We start from the raw sequence: 18065 nt of genomic DNA on the forward strand, positions 1-18065 counted from the left end.
AGCACGGACAAGAAACAAGACATTATACAAGCACGCAACTAACTTACGCCTTAGCACGGACAAGAAACAAGACATTATACAAGCACGCAACTAACTTACGCCTTAGCACGGACAAGAAACAAGACATTATACAAACACACAACTAACCTACGCCTTAGCACGGACAAGAAACAAGACATTATACAAACACACAACTAACCTACGCCTTAGCACGGACAAGAAACAAGACATTATACAAACACACAACTAACCTACGCCTTAGCACGGACAAGAAACAAGACATTATACAATAGCACAACTAACTTACGCCTTAGCACGGACAAGAAACAAGACATTATACAAGCACACAACTAACCTACGCCTTAGCACGGACAAGAAACAAGACATTATACAAACACACAACTAACCTACGCCTTAGCACGGACAAGAAAGAAGACATTATACAATAACACAACTAACCTACGCCTTAGCACGGACAAGAAACAAGACATTATACAAGCACGCAACTAACTTACGCCTTAGCACGGACAAGAAACAAGACATTATACAAGCACGCAACTAACTTACGGCTTAGCACGGACAAGAAACAAGACATTATACAAGCACGCAACTAACTTACGCCTTAGCACGGACAAGAAACAAGACATTATACATGCACGCAACTAACTTACGGCTTAGCACGGACAAGAAACAAGACATTATACAATGACACAACTAACCTATGGCTTAGCACGGACAAGAAACAAGACATTATACAAGCACGCAACTAACTTACGCCTTAGCACGGACAAGAAACAAGACATTATACCAGCACGCAACTAGCTTACGCCTTAGCACGGACAAGAAAACAAGACATTATACAAACACACAACTAACCTACGCCTTAGCACTGTTCAGGTTCAAGAAACAAAGAAAGAAACCAAGACGTGAACAAACCCACAACCCCCTCCCCCCAAAAAAACTACAACAAAACAAAACAACACACAAAAAACAAAACAAACAAAAGAAACAAACAAAAAAAAAGAAAAAAAAAGAACAACAAACAACAACAGATAACGGAACAAAACAAAAACATAAGAAACTGCGCACAAACACACAAACACACACACACAACACAACACACACGCACACGCACACACACACACACACACACACACACACACACACACACACACACACTACACAACACACACGCGCGTCAACACAGCACAACACAACACACATACGCGGAACCCTACGCAGAAAAACAGGCCGACTCTAAAGTTTTTTAAATATATTATTTTTTCCTGATTGATTAATTAAAAAAAAAAATTAAAAAAAAATTCAAATTAATATGTAAGTAAAAACAGTAACAATGTATTGGGGTTTTTTTTAAACGACGCCCAACTTTGCATGATCCATGAAACACACACCAACCAACCATCCACCCAAACACCCAACCAATAAACCAACGAACCAACTAACCACCCAATCGACCAATAAACCAACAAACGACACACGCGTACAGAAATCCAGCCAGCCAACAACCCATCCGTCCAGCAAACCAATCACCCTACCGGCCACCCACCCAACCGCCCAATAGCCCAGCCAACAACCCATCCGTCCAATAAACCAGCCACCCACCCAACCGCCCAATAAACCAGCCAACCAACCGCACGTACAATAAACCAGCCAGCCAACAACCCATCTACCCAATAAACCAGCCAGCCAACAACCCATCCACCCAACAAAACAATCACCTAACCAGCCACCCACCCAACCGCCCAATAAACCAGCCAACCAACCACACGCACAATAAACCAGCCAGCCAACAACCCATCAACCCAACAAACCAATCAACCAAACAGCCAACCACCCATCCGCCCAAAAAAACAGCCAATTGACCACACGCACAATAACCCAGTCAGCCAACAACCCATCCACCCAACAAACCAATCAACCAACCAGCCACCCACCCATGCGCCCAATATACCAGCCATCGACGCATCCGCACAATAAACCAGCCAACTAACCACACGCACAATAAACCAGCCAACTAACCACACGCACAATTAACCAGCCAACCAACCACACGCACAAGAAACCAGCCAACAGCACGCACAATAAACCAGCCAACTAACCACACGCACAAGAAACCAGCCAACTAACCACACGCCCGATAAACCAGCCAACTAACCACACGCCCGATAAACCAGCCAACTAACCACACGCACAATAAACCAGCCAACTAACCACACGCACAATAAACCAGCCAACCAACCACAGGCACAATAAACCAGCCAACTAACCACACGCCCAATAAAGCTGCCAACTAACCACATGCCCAATAAAGCAGACACCCACCCATCCGACCAATCAGCCAACCACCCACCCATTCGCCCAATTAACCAGCCAACTAACCACACGCACAATAAACAATCCAACTAACCACACACACAATAAAGCAGCCACCCACCCATTCGCCCAATAAACCAGGCAACTAACCACACGCACAATAAACCAGCCAACTAACCACACGCACAATAAACCAGCCAACTAACTACCCGCACAATAAACCAAGCAATTAACCACACGCACAATAAACCAGCCAACTAACCACACGCACGATAAACCAGCCAACTAACTACACGCACAATAAGCCAGCCATCTAACCACACGCACAATAAACCAGCCACCCACCCATCCGACCAATCAACCAACCACCCAGCCATTCGCCTAGTAAACCAGCCAACTAACCACACGCACAATAAACCAGCCGACTAACCACACGCACCATATTCCAGCCATCTAACCACACACACAATAAACCAGCCACCCACCCATCCGACCAATCAACCAACCTCCCAGCCATTCGCCCAATAAACTAGCCAACTAACCACATGCACAATAAACCAGCCAACTAACCACATGCACAATAAACCAGCCAAATAACTACCCGCACAATAAACCAAGGAATTAACCACACGCACAATAAACCAGCCAACTAACTATACGCACAATAAACCAGCCAACTAACCACACGCCCGATAAACCAGACACCTAATCACACGCACGATAAACCAGCCAACTAACCACACGCACAATAAACCAAGGAACTAACCACATGCACAATAAACCAGACAACTAACCACACGCACAATAAACCAGCCAACTAACAACACGCACAATAAACCAGCCAGCCAACTACACGCACAATAAAGCAGCCAACTAACCACAAGCACAATCAACCAGCCACCCACCCATCCGACCAAACAACCAACCACCCACCCATTCGCCCAATAAACCAGTCAACTAACCACACACACAATAAACCAGCCAACTAATCACACGCACAATAAACCAGCCAACTAACTACCCGCAAAATAAACCAAGCAATTAACCACACGTACAATAAAACAGCCAACTAACCACACGCACAATGAACCAGCCAACTAACCACACGCACAATAAGAGCCAACTAACCACACGCACAATAAACCATCCGCCCAACAAACCAATCACCCTACCACCCACCCACCCATCCGCCCAATAGACCAGCCACCACACCCGTCCGCCCAATAGACCAGCCACCCATCTGCCCAATAGACCAGCCACCCACCCACCCATCCGCCCAATAGACCAGCGACACACCCATCCGCCCAATAGACCAGTCACCCACACATCTGATCAATAGACCAGCCACCCACACATCCGATCAATAGATCAGCCACCCACACATCCGATCAATAGGCCATCCACCCACACATCCGCCCAACAAATCATCGAATCACCCATCCAATAAAGCAGTCACTGAGCCACCAACCCACCGTCCCAATCAACGAACTAACCACCCATCCGTCTACCCAACAGACCTACGAACGAGACACCCAACCACCTAACCAATAATCCAACCAACCAACCACCCGTGCAGCAAAGCACCCACCCGCCCATTCGCCAACCAACCACCCACCTACCCGCCCAAGAGAACAATCCACCAACCTACCAACCAAAAGCCACCCGCCCAAGCAACTAATCAACAATAACCCACCCACCCAACAAACCAACCAACCACCCGCCGAACAAATCAGCCAAGCAACCAATCAACCAACCACCTACCCACACACTCACCCACACACTCACCAACCCACCCAATTGCCCAACAATGCAAACCTACCAACCATCTAACCAAAAATACCAACTAACCTATTTCCTTTGTGGTAAAGACTTGAACTTCACAGAGTATCAGTGTGTCATACTCGTTCGCCATTCTCCACTTCTTAATACGGACGAATCGACTGTACAGTCTCACCACGACCCAGTGTTTCGGTGCGGTTGTAACACTGGACTGGTGTGGCGCGTGCACAGCCTATTGGGTTCTCCGTAAACACGTCTGTGTAGACGCTGCCCTGCAACACAAATTCATATTTCAAAGAAACGGAATAGCTTATTGTATAACGACACATTAAGCAGCATTAATATGCTTATCAAGACAAAGAGAGAGAGAGAGAGAGAGAGAGAGAGAGAGAGAGAGAGAGAGAGAGAGAGACAGAGAGACAGATAGAGACAGAGACACAGATACAGAGAGACATACAGAGAGAGAGAGAGAGAGAGAGAGAGAGAGAGAGAGAGAGAGAGAGAGAGAGAGAGAGAGAGAGAGAGACAGACAGACAGACAGACAGACACACACACACACACATACACCACACACACACACACACATACAGACACACAGACATACATACCGAGAGAGATACTTAAAAACAATGATAAAATAATGGTGCTTACAGTATGGGCCTCCCATGTTCGTGATGATGACGTCATGGATCGGGAAGAATCCATGCAGATCCACCATCCACCGGGTTCCAGGTCGTAATAAGCCGATACTGCACAAAAGTCAGAGTCCAGTCGGTGCCGTTGTTGCCATCCACGGCAAATGATGGGATGGTATTAGCGTTGGCCACTTTACTCATGTGGCAGGTTTTTGAAAAGCAACATTTGAAGACTTTCATGATACAATGCAATGAAAATGAACTAATATTTAAAAGACACCCCAGCACACAAAAAAGAACAACAAAAAAGGTATAGGATTATTTGTACTTATAGTTTATGGAGTTACAGTTATGAAGGAAGGAAAGACATGTTGTATTTAACGACGCACTCAACACATTTTATGTACGGTTATATGGAAAGGAAGGAAGGACATGTTTTATTTATTTATCCTCCCCCGGATCCGTATATGTTAATGTTGTTATTGTTGGTTTTGTTCCTCCCATATTTATCAAATAGTATGCGTAACTTATTTATCAGATTCTAAACCTGGACACTAAAACGGTTAAATGTGACGGCTATTACTAGTATATATGACGGGCGCAGCCAATTTGTACCATCCCAGTGAATACGCCCTCTGGCGAGCTGGTGGTTACGTAATACCTAACGTGTCACGTCCGGAATTAGTCTTTGAAGTGAAGAAACAAAACATACCTGATTTTGGCGGATGCATCGCAATGTTCTGTAATAATATCCAGCCCAGTAACACAGCAACGTGTATATGTGGTTTATTTTTCAATACAAAATAAACCACCATTGTCAAAGTCTTGAAATAACTACATTATGTTTTGCATATCAATTAACCCACGTACTGAAATAATAGTCGGAGAGTTTTCTTGGTTATTTGGTCTTTTCTTTCCGTGGCCTGTACCTGTGGTTCTTAATTGGCAGGTGTATATTTAGACGGTCCCCAGACACTGTGTCTAGAAATACCAAAAAGACGTGCCTCTTTTATTAAGATCACAGGGTATTGTGTGATAACCTCAAATCGTAATGGACTTTACCTGCTGTCCTGCTTTATTACTGTAAGTAATTCTGTAAAACCCTTGATTAAGTAGACTTTCCCATCTAAAATGACAAAACTGACCAATTACATAGTCCCAAAGAAAAGAAAATTATCACTTGGGTATCGTGAGTGGTCGTTTTTGCTCGAATTTATCCTACCAATAGGGCTAATAATATGCATTTTTTCTTTAGATTTAAAAAAATAATAAAAAAAATACTATAACTCCATTTCGTTATATTGATTCAAATTGAAATATATTTAGTTAAATAGTTTATTATACTATCAAGTCAACTGTGTTGTTTTAAAAGTCAGGTTGATGAAAACGAAGCGGCTTGTCGAAAATTAGAGCGTTTGTTTACACTGTGCATAACGAAGAAATTGGACGGAGCTGACGTCACTTCGCCCCAAACTATACCACTGGACGTCACAAAAACGAAACAAAATGGCTGCTCCCAGTTAGCAGGAATAATCTTGATTTTTTATAAATTAAAATTACGCGTTTTTCATTTGTTAAAGTCTCAGTATCCGTTGGTGGTCCGGGTATGCATCTGTCCAACATATAAGGCTCTTGTTGGAGTTTAGTCTACCTTTAAGCGGCTGTATGTACGTATGTATGCCCACAAATGACTGTCAGGTCAGATGTCGGGAATTAACGTGCTTATATCAATTTAATGTTCAAGCATGCTCGTTTCGAGCACGATTTCTGACTAGAGCCAGAAACTGTACTCTAAACTGGAACAAATGGCTGTCGGCAATGATCTTTTAAGTACAGCGCATGTGAGATGAACCGTTACTTTAAACACGACTACATTTCTGGAAGGTGGACAGTGCGGGGGTCTTTTTATTGTTGAAATAATTATTCAAATTGTTTAGTAATTGACGTAAATACAGATTTCGAATGTGCCATTTATTTATTTGATTTCAGTGCACTTACATCTATTACACAATTTGTATCTAATCCAATTTTCTATTTGATGTTACGGAAATGTCCGATGTAGACCGAATGGTTCGGTCGAATTACCCGATGGGTCGAACACTTTCTTCAGCACCGACGGGGTTCGAACCAACGGCAATTAACTGATTATATATAAAATGTAATATTCAATGGTATTAACACAGCTATGTATGGTGTGGAACAATCATCATACTGCACATGCACACAAATATACGCACAACATATATACTGACAGCTGCAGTGTACTATTAACAAATTATATTATATAATAATTAATTATGTTATATAATAATAGCACTAATACATAAATGGGTATAATTATTATACAAGAATAATTTTAAAGACAGCACTGTACTCTAGACGTGATACATATGATATAACAACACACTGGATATAATGATAACATATACATGTTTTTAAAAACAGTGTCGATAGCACTGAGGAACATACATAATTTCTTTGTTGTTGATAACTTTCTAGAATTAAATAGCTGATACAATTTGAAAGTGTTAGGTCTGTTGTAGTAGTATTTGTTTAGATATGTTGATCTTTTATTTGTAAAATAAGGACACTGAAATAAATAATGATATTCGTCACGTAAAGAAATTTTACAAAGAGGACAAATTCTGTCTTGTCTTTCAATGTTTTGCCATCGGCCAGATTCAATTGGTAAATACTGATTACTAGTCCGGAATCGAATGCACATTGTCCATAGTTAGTCCGGTAAGTGAAAAAGATCATTCTCGCGTGAATGTGTTGATTTGAATATGCTATAGGTAATACATTTTGGATACATATTTAAATTATAATTCCATACCTGTATGTATTGATCTTCTACCCGTTGAGACACAATACGAACGAATGCGTTCTTGTTTATAATATTTTGATTTAACCAATAATTTGCCCATACCCAATTTGTTTAGTGTATCTTCTGTGTCAATTAACCACTTAAATTTATATCCATGCTTGGCAGTTTCATATAGCATAATTCTATATAATGTTGCGGATATTTTTAAAATTTTCCAGTAATCAAAGAGGCCCAAAAGCTAAGCATCCTGGTTTTGATTTTAATATCCAGAGGGAACACACCCAGTTCGCCATAAATCATAGGTAGTGGGGTCTTTTTTTCTAAGTTTTAATAAGTCTTTTAAAACAAACAAAAAACTGTATTTGTTCAACATTTTGATTATTGCTAAAACCCCATATTTCTGAAGAATATAATAGAAATGGGATAATAGTACTATCTAGTTCTAATCTTTAACAAAATCATTCCTTTTTTTGGCTTGCGAAATAACGGTCTTTTTTTGATTGAAGAAATTATCCATTTCTACAAAATATGATGCCTAGCTATTTAAAATTATCTACAATATCTAATTTTATGTCTTTGACGTAACATGTCTTATTTTTACGTAGTTTTGAACCAAAGATAAGTATTATAGACTTATCAGCATTTATGTTTAATTTCCATTTTTCACAATATTCTGAAAAAACCCCACCATTTAATGATTTTTGTAAGTCGTCTGGAGATTCAGTCAAAATTACTGTGTCATTAGCGTAAAGTAATAAAGTAATGACTAAATAAATCAATATTGTTATTTTAATACTCCATTACATTGTTTGTCTGTTAATGCATCTTCTAAATCATTTAGATACATAGCAAATAAAATTGCTAGCTTCCAATTAGCTAAACGCCCAACATATTTTCTGGATCCTTCTCTGATGAGCAAACAACAGTGAAATTCCTAGTGAGAGACACGGTTAATTAGTTTACGTCAAAGTGTATGAATAGTTTTGCTTCAAGCCCATACCGTTGCAACATTTCATTTTTGTATTTGGTCTGTTCGAGAGACAGGGAAGGAGAAAGGAGATTCGTGTTACGATGTTGAAATACGTTGGTGTTTGGATGATGACAGTGTGTGTAATACGACTTAATGGTACGTATAAGCTAAACTAAATGCAGACAGACAGATAGATAGACGGATAGACAGGCATAGGGATATAGATGACATATAGAATGAGAGTTGAAGTTAAAGGAGATTTTTTTTATTATTATTGTTTAACGATATCACTAGAGTGCATTGATTTATTGATCTTCGGTTATTGGATGTAGCCAATTTGGTAAGTTTTACATATAGTTTTACAGAGGAAAAAAACTCGCTACAGCTCTCCTGTTTGTGAAAAAAAGTGTCTTTGTTTGTTTTGTTTAACGACACCACTAGAGCACATTCAGTTTGCTAATCGTCGGCTATTGGATGTCAGGTATATAGTCATTGTGACACAGTCATAGAGAGGAAACCCGCTACATTTTTTCATTAGTAGCATGGGATCTTTTATATGCACCATCTCACAGACAGGATAGCACATGCCACTGCCTTTAATATTCTAGTCGTGGTGCTCTATGTGTTTCTGTTTGTTGCTAGTTGTTTGGTTTGGTTTGGGTTTTGCGTGCGTTTTTATGAGTTCCGTTGCTGTAGCTGTGTCTGTTGTTGTGTCTGTTGCTGATGATGTTGATGAAGATGATATAGTAGTGGTTGCAGTTGTGGTTGTTGTGGATGCTGTATTGGTTGTTGCTATTGGTGATTCTGTAGTGTTGGTAGTAGTTGCTGTGGCTGTTGTTGGTGTTGTTGTAGTTATGGTTATGGTTGTAATTGTAGTTTTTGTTGTTGTAGTTGTTGTGGTTTAGGTTGTTATTCTTGATGATTTTGTAGTTGTGGTCATTGTTGTAGTTTTGGTTGTTGTTGATACTGATGTTGTAGTTGTAGTTGTGGTCGTAGTTGTTGATGTTGTTGTGGTTGGTTGTTGTTGTGGTGGTGGTGGTGATTATGGTAAATGTTTCCTCCCTGTCAGGAAGTTATTCTAATCGTGCTTTTCAGAAACATGCCAACATTATTGTACAGTTTAACTCTTAACTCCATTCGATTTTTTTTTTCTCTTAAAGATTAATTTTTTGTGTTAAGTATTCATTTCTTGCAAATCTGTCTTGATAATTCGGTTTACCGTACACTCTTTTGTTTGTTTTTTTGTGGGTTTTTTCATGGTCTACCCACAGCGGTTGTTTTGTTTGTTTATTTCTTTATTTTATTTTATTTACTTTTTTTATTTATTAATTTTTATTTTTTATTTTTTATTTTTAATAATTTTTTTTTATTTTTTTATTATTATTATTAAAAAAAATTGGGGGGGGGGGGGAGATTTTATTGTTTTTGTTGTTTTGGTGTTGTTTTTGTTTGTTTGTTTGTGGGTTGTTTTTGTTTAGTGGTTTTTTTTGTTTTTTGTTTTACTTTCTTCTTTCTTTTCTTTTTTTGTTTTTTTCTTATTTTTGTTCGGGGGGTGGGTGGGGGGGGGGAGGGATTGTTTTGTATTTAATGTTAATAAGCGTCATTTTATCTATGATAACTGTAACTCCCTACACTATTTTTACTAATAATTTTATAATTTCGAATTGATGTTTATTATCATATACCTTTTTGTTCTTTTTGTTTTGTTCTTCTTTTTCTTTCTTTTTTGTTCTTTTTTTGTGCTGGGGTGTCTTTAAATATTCGTTCATTTTATTGCATTTGATCAGGAAAGTCTTCAAATCTTGCTTTTCAAAAACCTGCCACCATGAGTACAGTGTTCGACGCTAAATCCAGCCCATCATTTGCCGTGGATGGTAACAACGGCACCAACTGGTACTCTGACTTCTGTACAACATCGACACATGACGACATGGAACCCTGGTGGATGGTGGACCTGCATGGCTACTTCCACATCCATGACGTCATCATCACGAACAGGGGAGACGCATATTGTAAGCACATTTACTATATCAATCTCTCTCTCTCTCTCTCTCTCTCTCTCTCTCTCTCTCTCTCTCTCTCTCTCTCTCTCTCTCTCTCTCTCTCTCTCTCTCTCTCTCTCTCTCTCTCTCTCTCCCTGTGTGTGTCTTGATAAGCATATTGTATAATTATTAAGGTGTTGTTAAACAATAAACTATTCCGTTTCTTTAAAATATGAATTTGTGTTGCAGGGCAGCGTTTACACAGCTTCACCATTGACGTGTTTATGGAGAACCCAATAGGCTGTGCACGCGCCATACCAGTCCAGTGTTACAACCGCACCGACTCACTGGGGCGTGGTGAGACTGTACAGTTTAAATGTCGCTCGCCCGTGAATGGTCGATTCGTCCGTATTAAGAAGTGGAGAATGATGGACAATACTGACACACTGATACTTTGTGAAGTTCAAGTTTTTACCACAAGGGCGACAGGTTAGTTAGTAGTGTTGGCTAGATGGTTGGTAGGTTGCATAGTTGGGCGGTCGGGTAGGTGGTTGGTTGGCTAGTTGGTTGGTTGGTTGATTTGCTCGCCGGTGGGTGGATGTTTCGTTTGTTGCGTGGGTGGGTGGCTGTTGATTTGTTGGTTGGGCGGGTGGGTTTTGGTTGTTTGATTGGTCTCTTGGGCGGGTGGGTGGGTGGTTGGTTGCTTTGTTGGGCGGGTGGGTGGTTGGCTGCTTTGTTGGGCGGGTGGGTGGGTGGTTGCTTTGTTGGACGGATGGTTGATTCGTTGGATGATAGGTTAGGTGGTTGTTTGTCTGGTTGATGGATTTGTTTTGCAGTTGGATGGGTGGTTGGTTGGTTAGTTGGTTGGTTGGTTGGGAGGGTGGTTGGTAGGGTGAGTGGGTGGTTGGTTGGTGTGTTGGGAGGCTGGGAGGGTGGTTGCTTTACTGGATGGGTGATTGGTTGGTATATTGGGCGTTTGGGTAGGTGTTGATTGGTTGATTGGTTTGTTGGGTGGATGGGTTGTTGGCTGGCTTGTTTATTGTGCGCGTGGCTGGTTGATTTATGGGGCGATTGGGTGGTTGATTGGTTTATTGGGTGGGTATTTGGGTGGTTGATTGGTTGGTGCTGTGTTTCACGGATCATGCAAGGTTGGTCATCTTTCTTAAAAATACGCTTTTATTCATTTTTCCTACATATTAATTTGAAGAAAAAAAAAAAAAAAAAGAATAATAACAACAACAAACATAATCAATCAGGAAAAAATAATACATTTTAAAAATTGTTGGGTTTTGGTGGCTTTTTTGTTTTGTTTTGTTGACGGGGGAGGGTGAGTGTGCCAGTGTGTGTTGTTTTTATTATGTTTTTGTTTTGTTTCGTTAATTGCTGTTGTTTTTGTTGTTGGTTGTGGGGTTTGTTTTTCTCGGTTTTGATTTCTTTCTTTGTTTCTTGAACCTGAACAGTGCTAAGGCGTAGGGTAGTTATGCTTGTATACTGGTTTGTTTCTTTTCCATGCTAAGGCGTAGGATAGTAATGTGCTTGTATACTGGCTTTTTTCTTGGCCGTGCAATGGCGTAGGTTAGTTATGCTTGTATGCAGGCTTGTTTCTTGTCCGTTCTAAGGCGTAGGTTAGTTGTGTGCTTGTATGCAGGCTTGTTTCTTGTCCGTGCAAAGGCGTAGGACAGCAATGTGCTTGTATACTGGCTTTTTTCTTGTCCGTGCATTGGTGTAGGTTAGTTATGCTTGTATACAGGCTTGTTTCCTGTCAGTTCTAAGGCATTGGCTAGTTGTGCGCTTGTATGCAGGCTTGTTTCTTGTCAGTGCTAAGGATTAATTTAGTTATGTTAGTATACTGGTTTTGTTTTTTGTCCGTGCTAAGCCCTAAGTTAGTTGTGTTATTGTATATTGGCTTGTTTCTTGTCCGTGCAAAGGCGTAGGTTAGTGGTCTTATTTTATATTGTTTTGTTTTTGTGTCCGTACTAAGGCGTAAGTTAGTTGTGTTATTGTATATTGGATTATTCCTTGTCCGTGCTAAGGCGTAAGTTAGTTGTGTTATTGTATATTGGCTTGTTTCTTGTCCATGCAAAGGCGTAAGTTAGTTGTGTTATTGTATATTGGCTTGTTCTTGTCCATGCTAAAGCGTAAGTTAGTTGTGTTATTGTATATTGGCTTGTTTCTTGTCCATGCAAAGGCGTAAATTAGTTGTGTTATTGTATATTGGCTTGTTTCTTGTCCGTGCTGAAGCGTAAGTTAGTTGTGTTATTGTATATTGGATTATTCCTTGTCCGTGCTAAGGCGTAAGTTAGTTGTGTTATTGTATATTGGCTTGTTTCTTGTACATGCTAAAGCGTAAGTTAGTTGTGTTATTGTATATTGGATTATTTCTTGTCCGTGCTGAAGCGTAAGTTAGTTGTGTTATTTTATATTGGCTTGTTTCTTGTACATGCTAAAGCTTAAGTTGTTTGTGTTATTGTATATTGGAGTATTCCTTGTCCGTGCTGAGGCGTAGGTTAGTTGTGTTATTGTATATTGGATTATTCCTTGTCCGTGCTAAGGCGTAGGTTAGTTGTGTTTTTGTATATTGGATTATTCCTTGTCCGTGCTAAGGCGTAGGTTAGTTGTGTTTTTTTATATTGGATTATTCCTTGTCCGTGCTAAGGCGTAGGTTAGTTGTGTGCTTGTATAATGGTTTGTGTCTTGTCCGTTGTAAGGCGTAAATTAGTTGTGTTATTGTATACTGTTTTTGTTTTTGTTTTCTTGTCCGTTCTAAGGCGTAGGTTAGTTATGTTTATATATTGGCTGGTTTCTTGTGCGTGTGTGCGTTTGTTGCATTTATATTCTACTCTCCATAGTATTTACTACATTGACACCTACAGTGATATCCTTCTAAACCGGACACACTTGGGACAACGTAAAATGTCAAATTTTAAGAGGTATCCGATTTAGAGACGTAAAGTTCTCTACTGATCTTTACAAAAGGACAGTGAAACATTTCCGGTTTTGTGGGAATTCCGGTATACAGAGAGTCCGGTTTTGAGAGGTTTCAGTTGATTATTCCTCAGCTACTGGATGTGAAACATTTGGTAATGTTGATATAGTGCTGGGGAGAAAACCCGCTGCATATCAACATTAGCAACAATGATTTTATATGTGGATCATCCTTCAGACATGATAGCACATACTATGACCATTGATATACCAGTCTTGGTGCACTGGCTGTAACGAGAAATACCCCAATGGGTCCACCGACGGGGATCGATCCTAGACCGACCGCGCGTCACACGAATGCTTTACCACTATGTGGCGAGGTGTGTGTGTGGGGGGGGGGGGGGGTCTTGGAGTTTTTTAGAAATGTTTTCATGTCGGTCTTAGAGAATTTCTAGTAATGATGGAACGACATTGTAACTTAAAATAAATAATGGCCATTATCATTCACAGGCTGTACTCCCCTTCCACCTTTCTATCGAACACAAGGGACGCGATTCGACTCGGCAAATGTCGTCATATCCGATGTTTCTGACGTCATGAATTGCGCGAGCAGATGTGGCCACCGCGATTGTTTGGCGTTCAACTACAGCCAGAACAGCCAACAGTGTCAGCTCATTTCAGCTCCAACGTTTAAGGATTCAACAACGATGATTTCATCGTGGGATTACTATGGAGTGGATTTTTGTTGATCTGTTTACCATTAGCACTATAGAAAACACTTTGTAACTTATTTTGTTTATATTTTCTCCACACTGCACTCGGTGCAGTTTATGAGAATATAATTATTGTCTTGTCTTGTTTAACAACTGAAGTCTTTCTTTTGTCTTTCCTTGTTAAACTGTCCGGAGTCTGCATCCATTGTAGGATGTTTCGAACCAACAGAATAATTTTAAAGATTAAAATTACATATTAAATACATGATATTGTTTAGAATATTAGTGTCGGTATATCTATAGTCCGTCCAACAGGGAACGCCTTTGTTCATACTATGCAATTTACTACAAATTATTTATTGATTAGCCGATTGATTTGTAAATTGCACACACAAAAAGTTGGGTTTTTTTGTTTTGTTTTGTTGTTGTTTTTTGTGTTATTTCCCCAACACGTTTACTTTTCGTGTTACGTCAAACAAAACTGCAATTAATAGCAAACAAACATGTTTTATAGAATGATGGGTCAGAGTAATAATCTCTTTATGATATAAGCTCAAGCTTAATGCTTCGCGGGATTGTTTTTTTTTTTTTTTTTTTTTTTTTTTTTTTTTTTTTTTGGGGGGGGGGGGGGGGGTTGTGGGTTTTTTTGTAAACTGTACACACAGCTTTAATTTCAGTTCGCCATTACTATATATTTCAATGACGTACGAATGTGACATGGTGACGTTTTTAATGGAAATGACGTCAAATTTCAATGTCGTTACATCAAAATAAACTAGTGCTTAACGTGCTTTGTTTTCTGGACGTGTAAAACTGCTATTGAAATGTTTTTGTGTGATGACTATGAATGCATACGTCAGTTATGAAGTGTCACCCTAGTATGTTTCCTTAAATGTCAATAAACCTAGTGCCGTGACGTCGATTAATTAATATCGAATTTGCAAAGTTATCAAATTCTTGAAGTATATGATCTGAAACATATCACACACTTTGATTGCATACATACATGCATACATAAATACATACATACTTATATACATACATACAAACATAAATACATAAATACATACATACATACATACATACATCTTGTCTTATTTGTCTTATTTATACAGGTATTTGTTCTTTGTTGTCAGCCTTATTTATACACATACATAATGTATTAAAGTAAAGCTATTCCTCTTTTGCCGTTGTCAGCCGTGTGTATACACATATATACTGTATTAAGGTAAACATATCCCTATTTTGCCTTCTCTGCCTTATTTATACACATACATAATGTATTAAAATAAACCTATCCCTATTTTGCCGTTCTCTGCCTTATTTATGCATATACACAGCCAGCCAACCACACGCACAATACACCAGCTACAGTAACCCATCCGCCCAACAAACCAATCACCTTACCAGCCACCCACCCATCTGCTCAATAGACCCGCCACCCACCCATCCGCCCAATATACCAGCCGCCCACCCGTCCGCCCAATAGACCAGCCACCCACCCGTCCGCCCAATAGACCAGCCACCCACCCGTCCGTCCAATAGACCAGCCACCCCCCGTCCGCCCAATAGACCAGCCACCCACCCGTCCGCCCAATAGACCAGCCACCCACCCGTCCGCCCAATAGACCAGCCACACACCCGTCCGCCCAATAGACCAGCCACACACCCGTCCGCCCAATAGACCAGCCACACACCCATCCGCCCAACAAACCAACGAAGCACCCATCCAATAAAGCAGTCACTGATCCATGGCGGTCTGGATGTCGAACATTTCTACTCAAATCGAGCAGGTTATTACCAGACTTAATAAGCTTGATTCGATTGAACTGACAGTGAATTCATTGAACAGCAAAGTCGGTGTTATTTCAAAAGAGGTTGAGGGTCTAAAGGGGAGAGTTGCAGATATAGAAACTAGTCAACAGTTTATAAGCACAACATTCGAAGAAGTGAAACAGAGTGTTAAAAATATTAAATTGCATGAGATGAAACGAGATTTGAACGAAGTGCGCCAATTACTTGACAAATCGAAATCTGACCAAAAACTATTGCATGACAACATCATTGATTTGCACTGTCGTTCGGTGCGGGACAATTTATTATACTTTGGTATCAACGAAACCAGGCTAGAAAATGGTTCTACGGAAAATACACTGGATATTATAAAAAGTTTTATTCGTGAAACTATGCATATTGAGTCGGATGTTTGCATTTTGCGTACCCACAGGTTCGGAACCTCAAGAAACGGCAGGCCAAAGCCGATAGTGGCTAGATTCGGAAACCTCACTGATCAAAATGACAAAGACAATGATAAAATAATGTTTCTTACAGTATGGGCCTCCCATGTTCGTGATGATAACTTCATGGATCGGGAAGAATCCATGCAGATCCACCATCCAATACGGTTTCAGGTCGAAAAATACCGTTGTTGCACAAAAGTCAGAATTCGTGTCGGTGCCGTTGTTGCCATCCACGGCAAATGATGGGCTGGTATTAGCGTTGATCACTGTACTCATGGTGGCAGGTTTTTCAAAAGCAAGATTTGACGATTTTCCTGATAAAATGCAATGAAAATGAACGAATATTTAAAGACACCGCAGCACACACACACACACACAAAAGAACAATAAAAAAAGGTATAGGATAATATGCATCAATTCAAAATTATAAAATTATTTGTAAAAATAGTGTATGGAGTTACAGTTATGAAGGAAGGAAGCAAGGAAGTAAATGTTTTGTTAAAGACGCACTCAACACATTTTATTTACGGTTATATGGCGTCGGACATATGGTTAAGTACCACACAAATATTGAGAGAGTCAACCCGCCGTCGCCACTTCAACAAACAACCATAACGACAACTACCACAATTACATAAACAATAACAACCACAACTACAACATCAATATCAACAACAAAAACCTAAACCACAACTATAACATCAACAACGAAAACTACAACTACAATCATAAGCACAACTACAACATCATCAACAATAACAACTGTAACTACAACTACAACATCAACAACAACAACCACAACTACAACTACAACCACCACTATAGCATCATCAATAACAACAACTACAAGATCAACAACACCTACTACAACAGCAGCCACCACTATATCATCAACTATAACCACTACCACCAAAACAACAAGGAATCTAGTGGATAACCTGCTGGACAATCAATCTGACGACAGTGGTTCAAATTCCGTCAAAGCTGGCTCAAACATTCATTCATCTTTCTCATTTATCGGCTAGTATTCTCATTATCTTAATATATATGTATATATATATATATATATATATATATATATATATATATATATATATATATATATATACTACTCAAAAGAATTTAAGTGTCAAAAATTTATAACCAAATAAGTTTCAGAGTGTATTAGATTGATGATGTAAACTACACCAAAAATTTAATTTATTGTTCCATATTTACAAAAACACACAAATAAACGTCACTGTATACAAGAAAGTCACATGACATGCTGTCAAAGTTGAAGGTTGTCAAACATGGATTTTACACATTAGAACATTCGTTTAATAGTGTGTGAATCCACCCCTGGCGCGAATACACTCGACACGTCGTTGCCTCATGCTGTTGATCAGACGTCTGAAGAACTCTTGGGGAATGGCCTGCCACTCTGCCATAAGAAGTTGACCCAGATCATGAAGGTTGGCCGGAGGGGCATGGTTAACCAGAACTCTCCTGCCTAATTCGTCCCAGGCGCTCTCTATTGGGGCCAAGTCAGGCGAACATGCTGGCCGATCCATCCTGGCGATACCTTGTTGTCTGAGAAAGTCCGTTACCACCCTGGCGCGGTGGGGTCTGGCATTGTCATCCTGCAGAACTGCCCCGCCGCCAATCTGCTGAAGGCCTG

At 40.0% G+C, this 18065-nt stretch overlaps 1 protein-coding gene across 1 annotated transcript; it reads left to right on the plus strand.

Annotated features, from left to right (window-relative positions):
* Positions 1 to 8586: 8586 nt before the first annotated feature.
* On the plus strand, positions 8587 to 14745 carry LOC121373673 (fucolectin-like). The gene is made up of 4 exons (XM_041500397.1): positions 8587 to 8701; positions 10333 to 10557; positions 10777 to 11016; positions 13963 to 14745. The coding sequence occupies exons 1-4, from the start codon at positions 8647 to 8649 to the stop codon at positions 14199 to 14201; spliced, it is 759 nt and encodes a 252-aa protein (XP_041356331.1). The 5' UTR covers positions 8587 to 8646; the 3' UTR covers positions 14202 to 14745.
* The last annotated feature ends 3320 nt before the right edge of the window (positions 14746 to 18065 follow it).

Source organism: Gigantopelta aegis, chromosome 5 (assembly GCF_016097555.1).
Source record: "Gigantopelta aegis isolate Gae_Host chromosome 5, Gae_host_genome, whole genome shotgun sequence".
NCBI lineage: Eukaryota > Metazoa > Mollusca > Gastropoda > Neomphalida > Peltospiridae > Gigantopelta > Gigantopelta aegis.

Excerpts from the sequence above, each read along its gene's own strand:
- LOC121373673 (XM_041500397.1), top strand. The coding sequence starts at position 8,647 with ATGTTGAAATACGTTGGTGTTTGGATGATGACAGTGTGTGTAATACGA. Across the intron at positions 10,558-10,776 it reads GAACAGGGGAGACGCATATT|GGCAGCGTTTACACAGCTTC; the intron begins GTAAGCACATTT and ends TTTGTGTTGCAG. Across the intron at positions 11,017-13,962 it reads TTTTACCACAAGGGCGACAG|GCTGTACTCCCCTTCCACCT; the intron begins GTTAGTTAGTAG and ends TATCATTCACAG.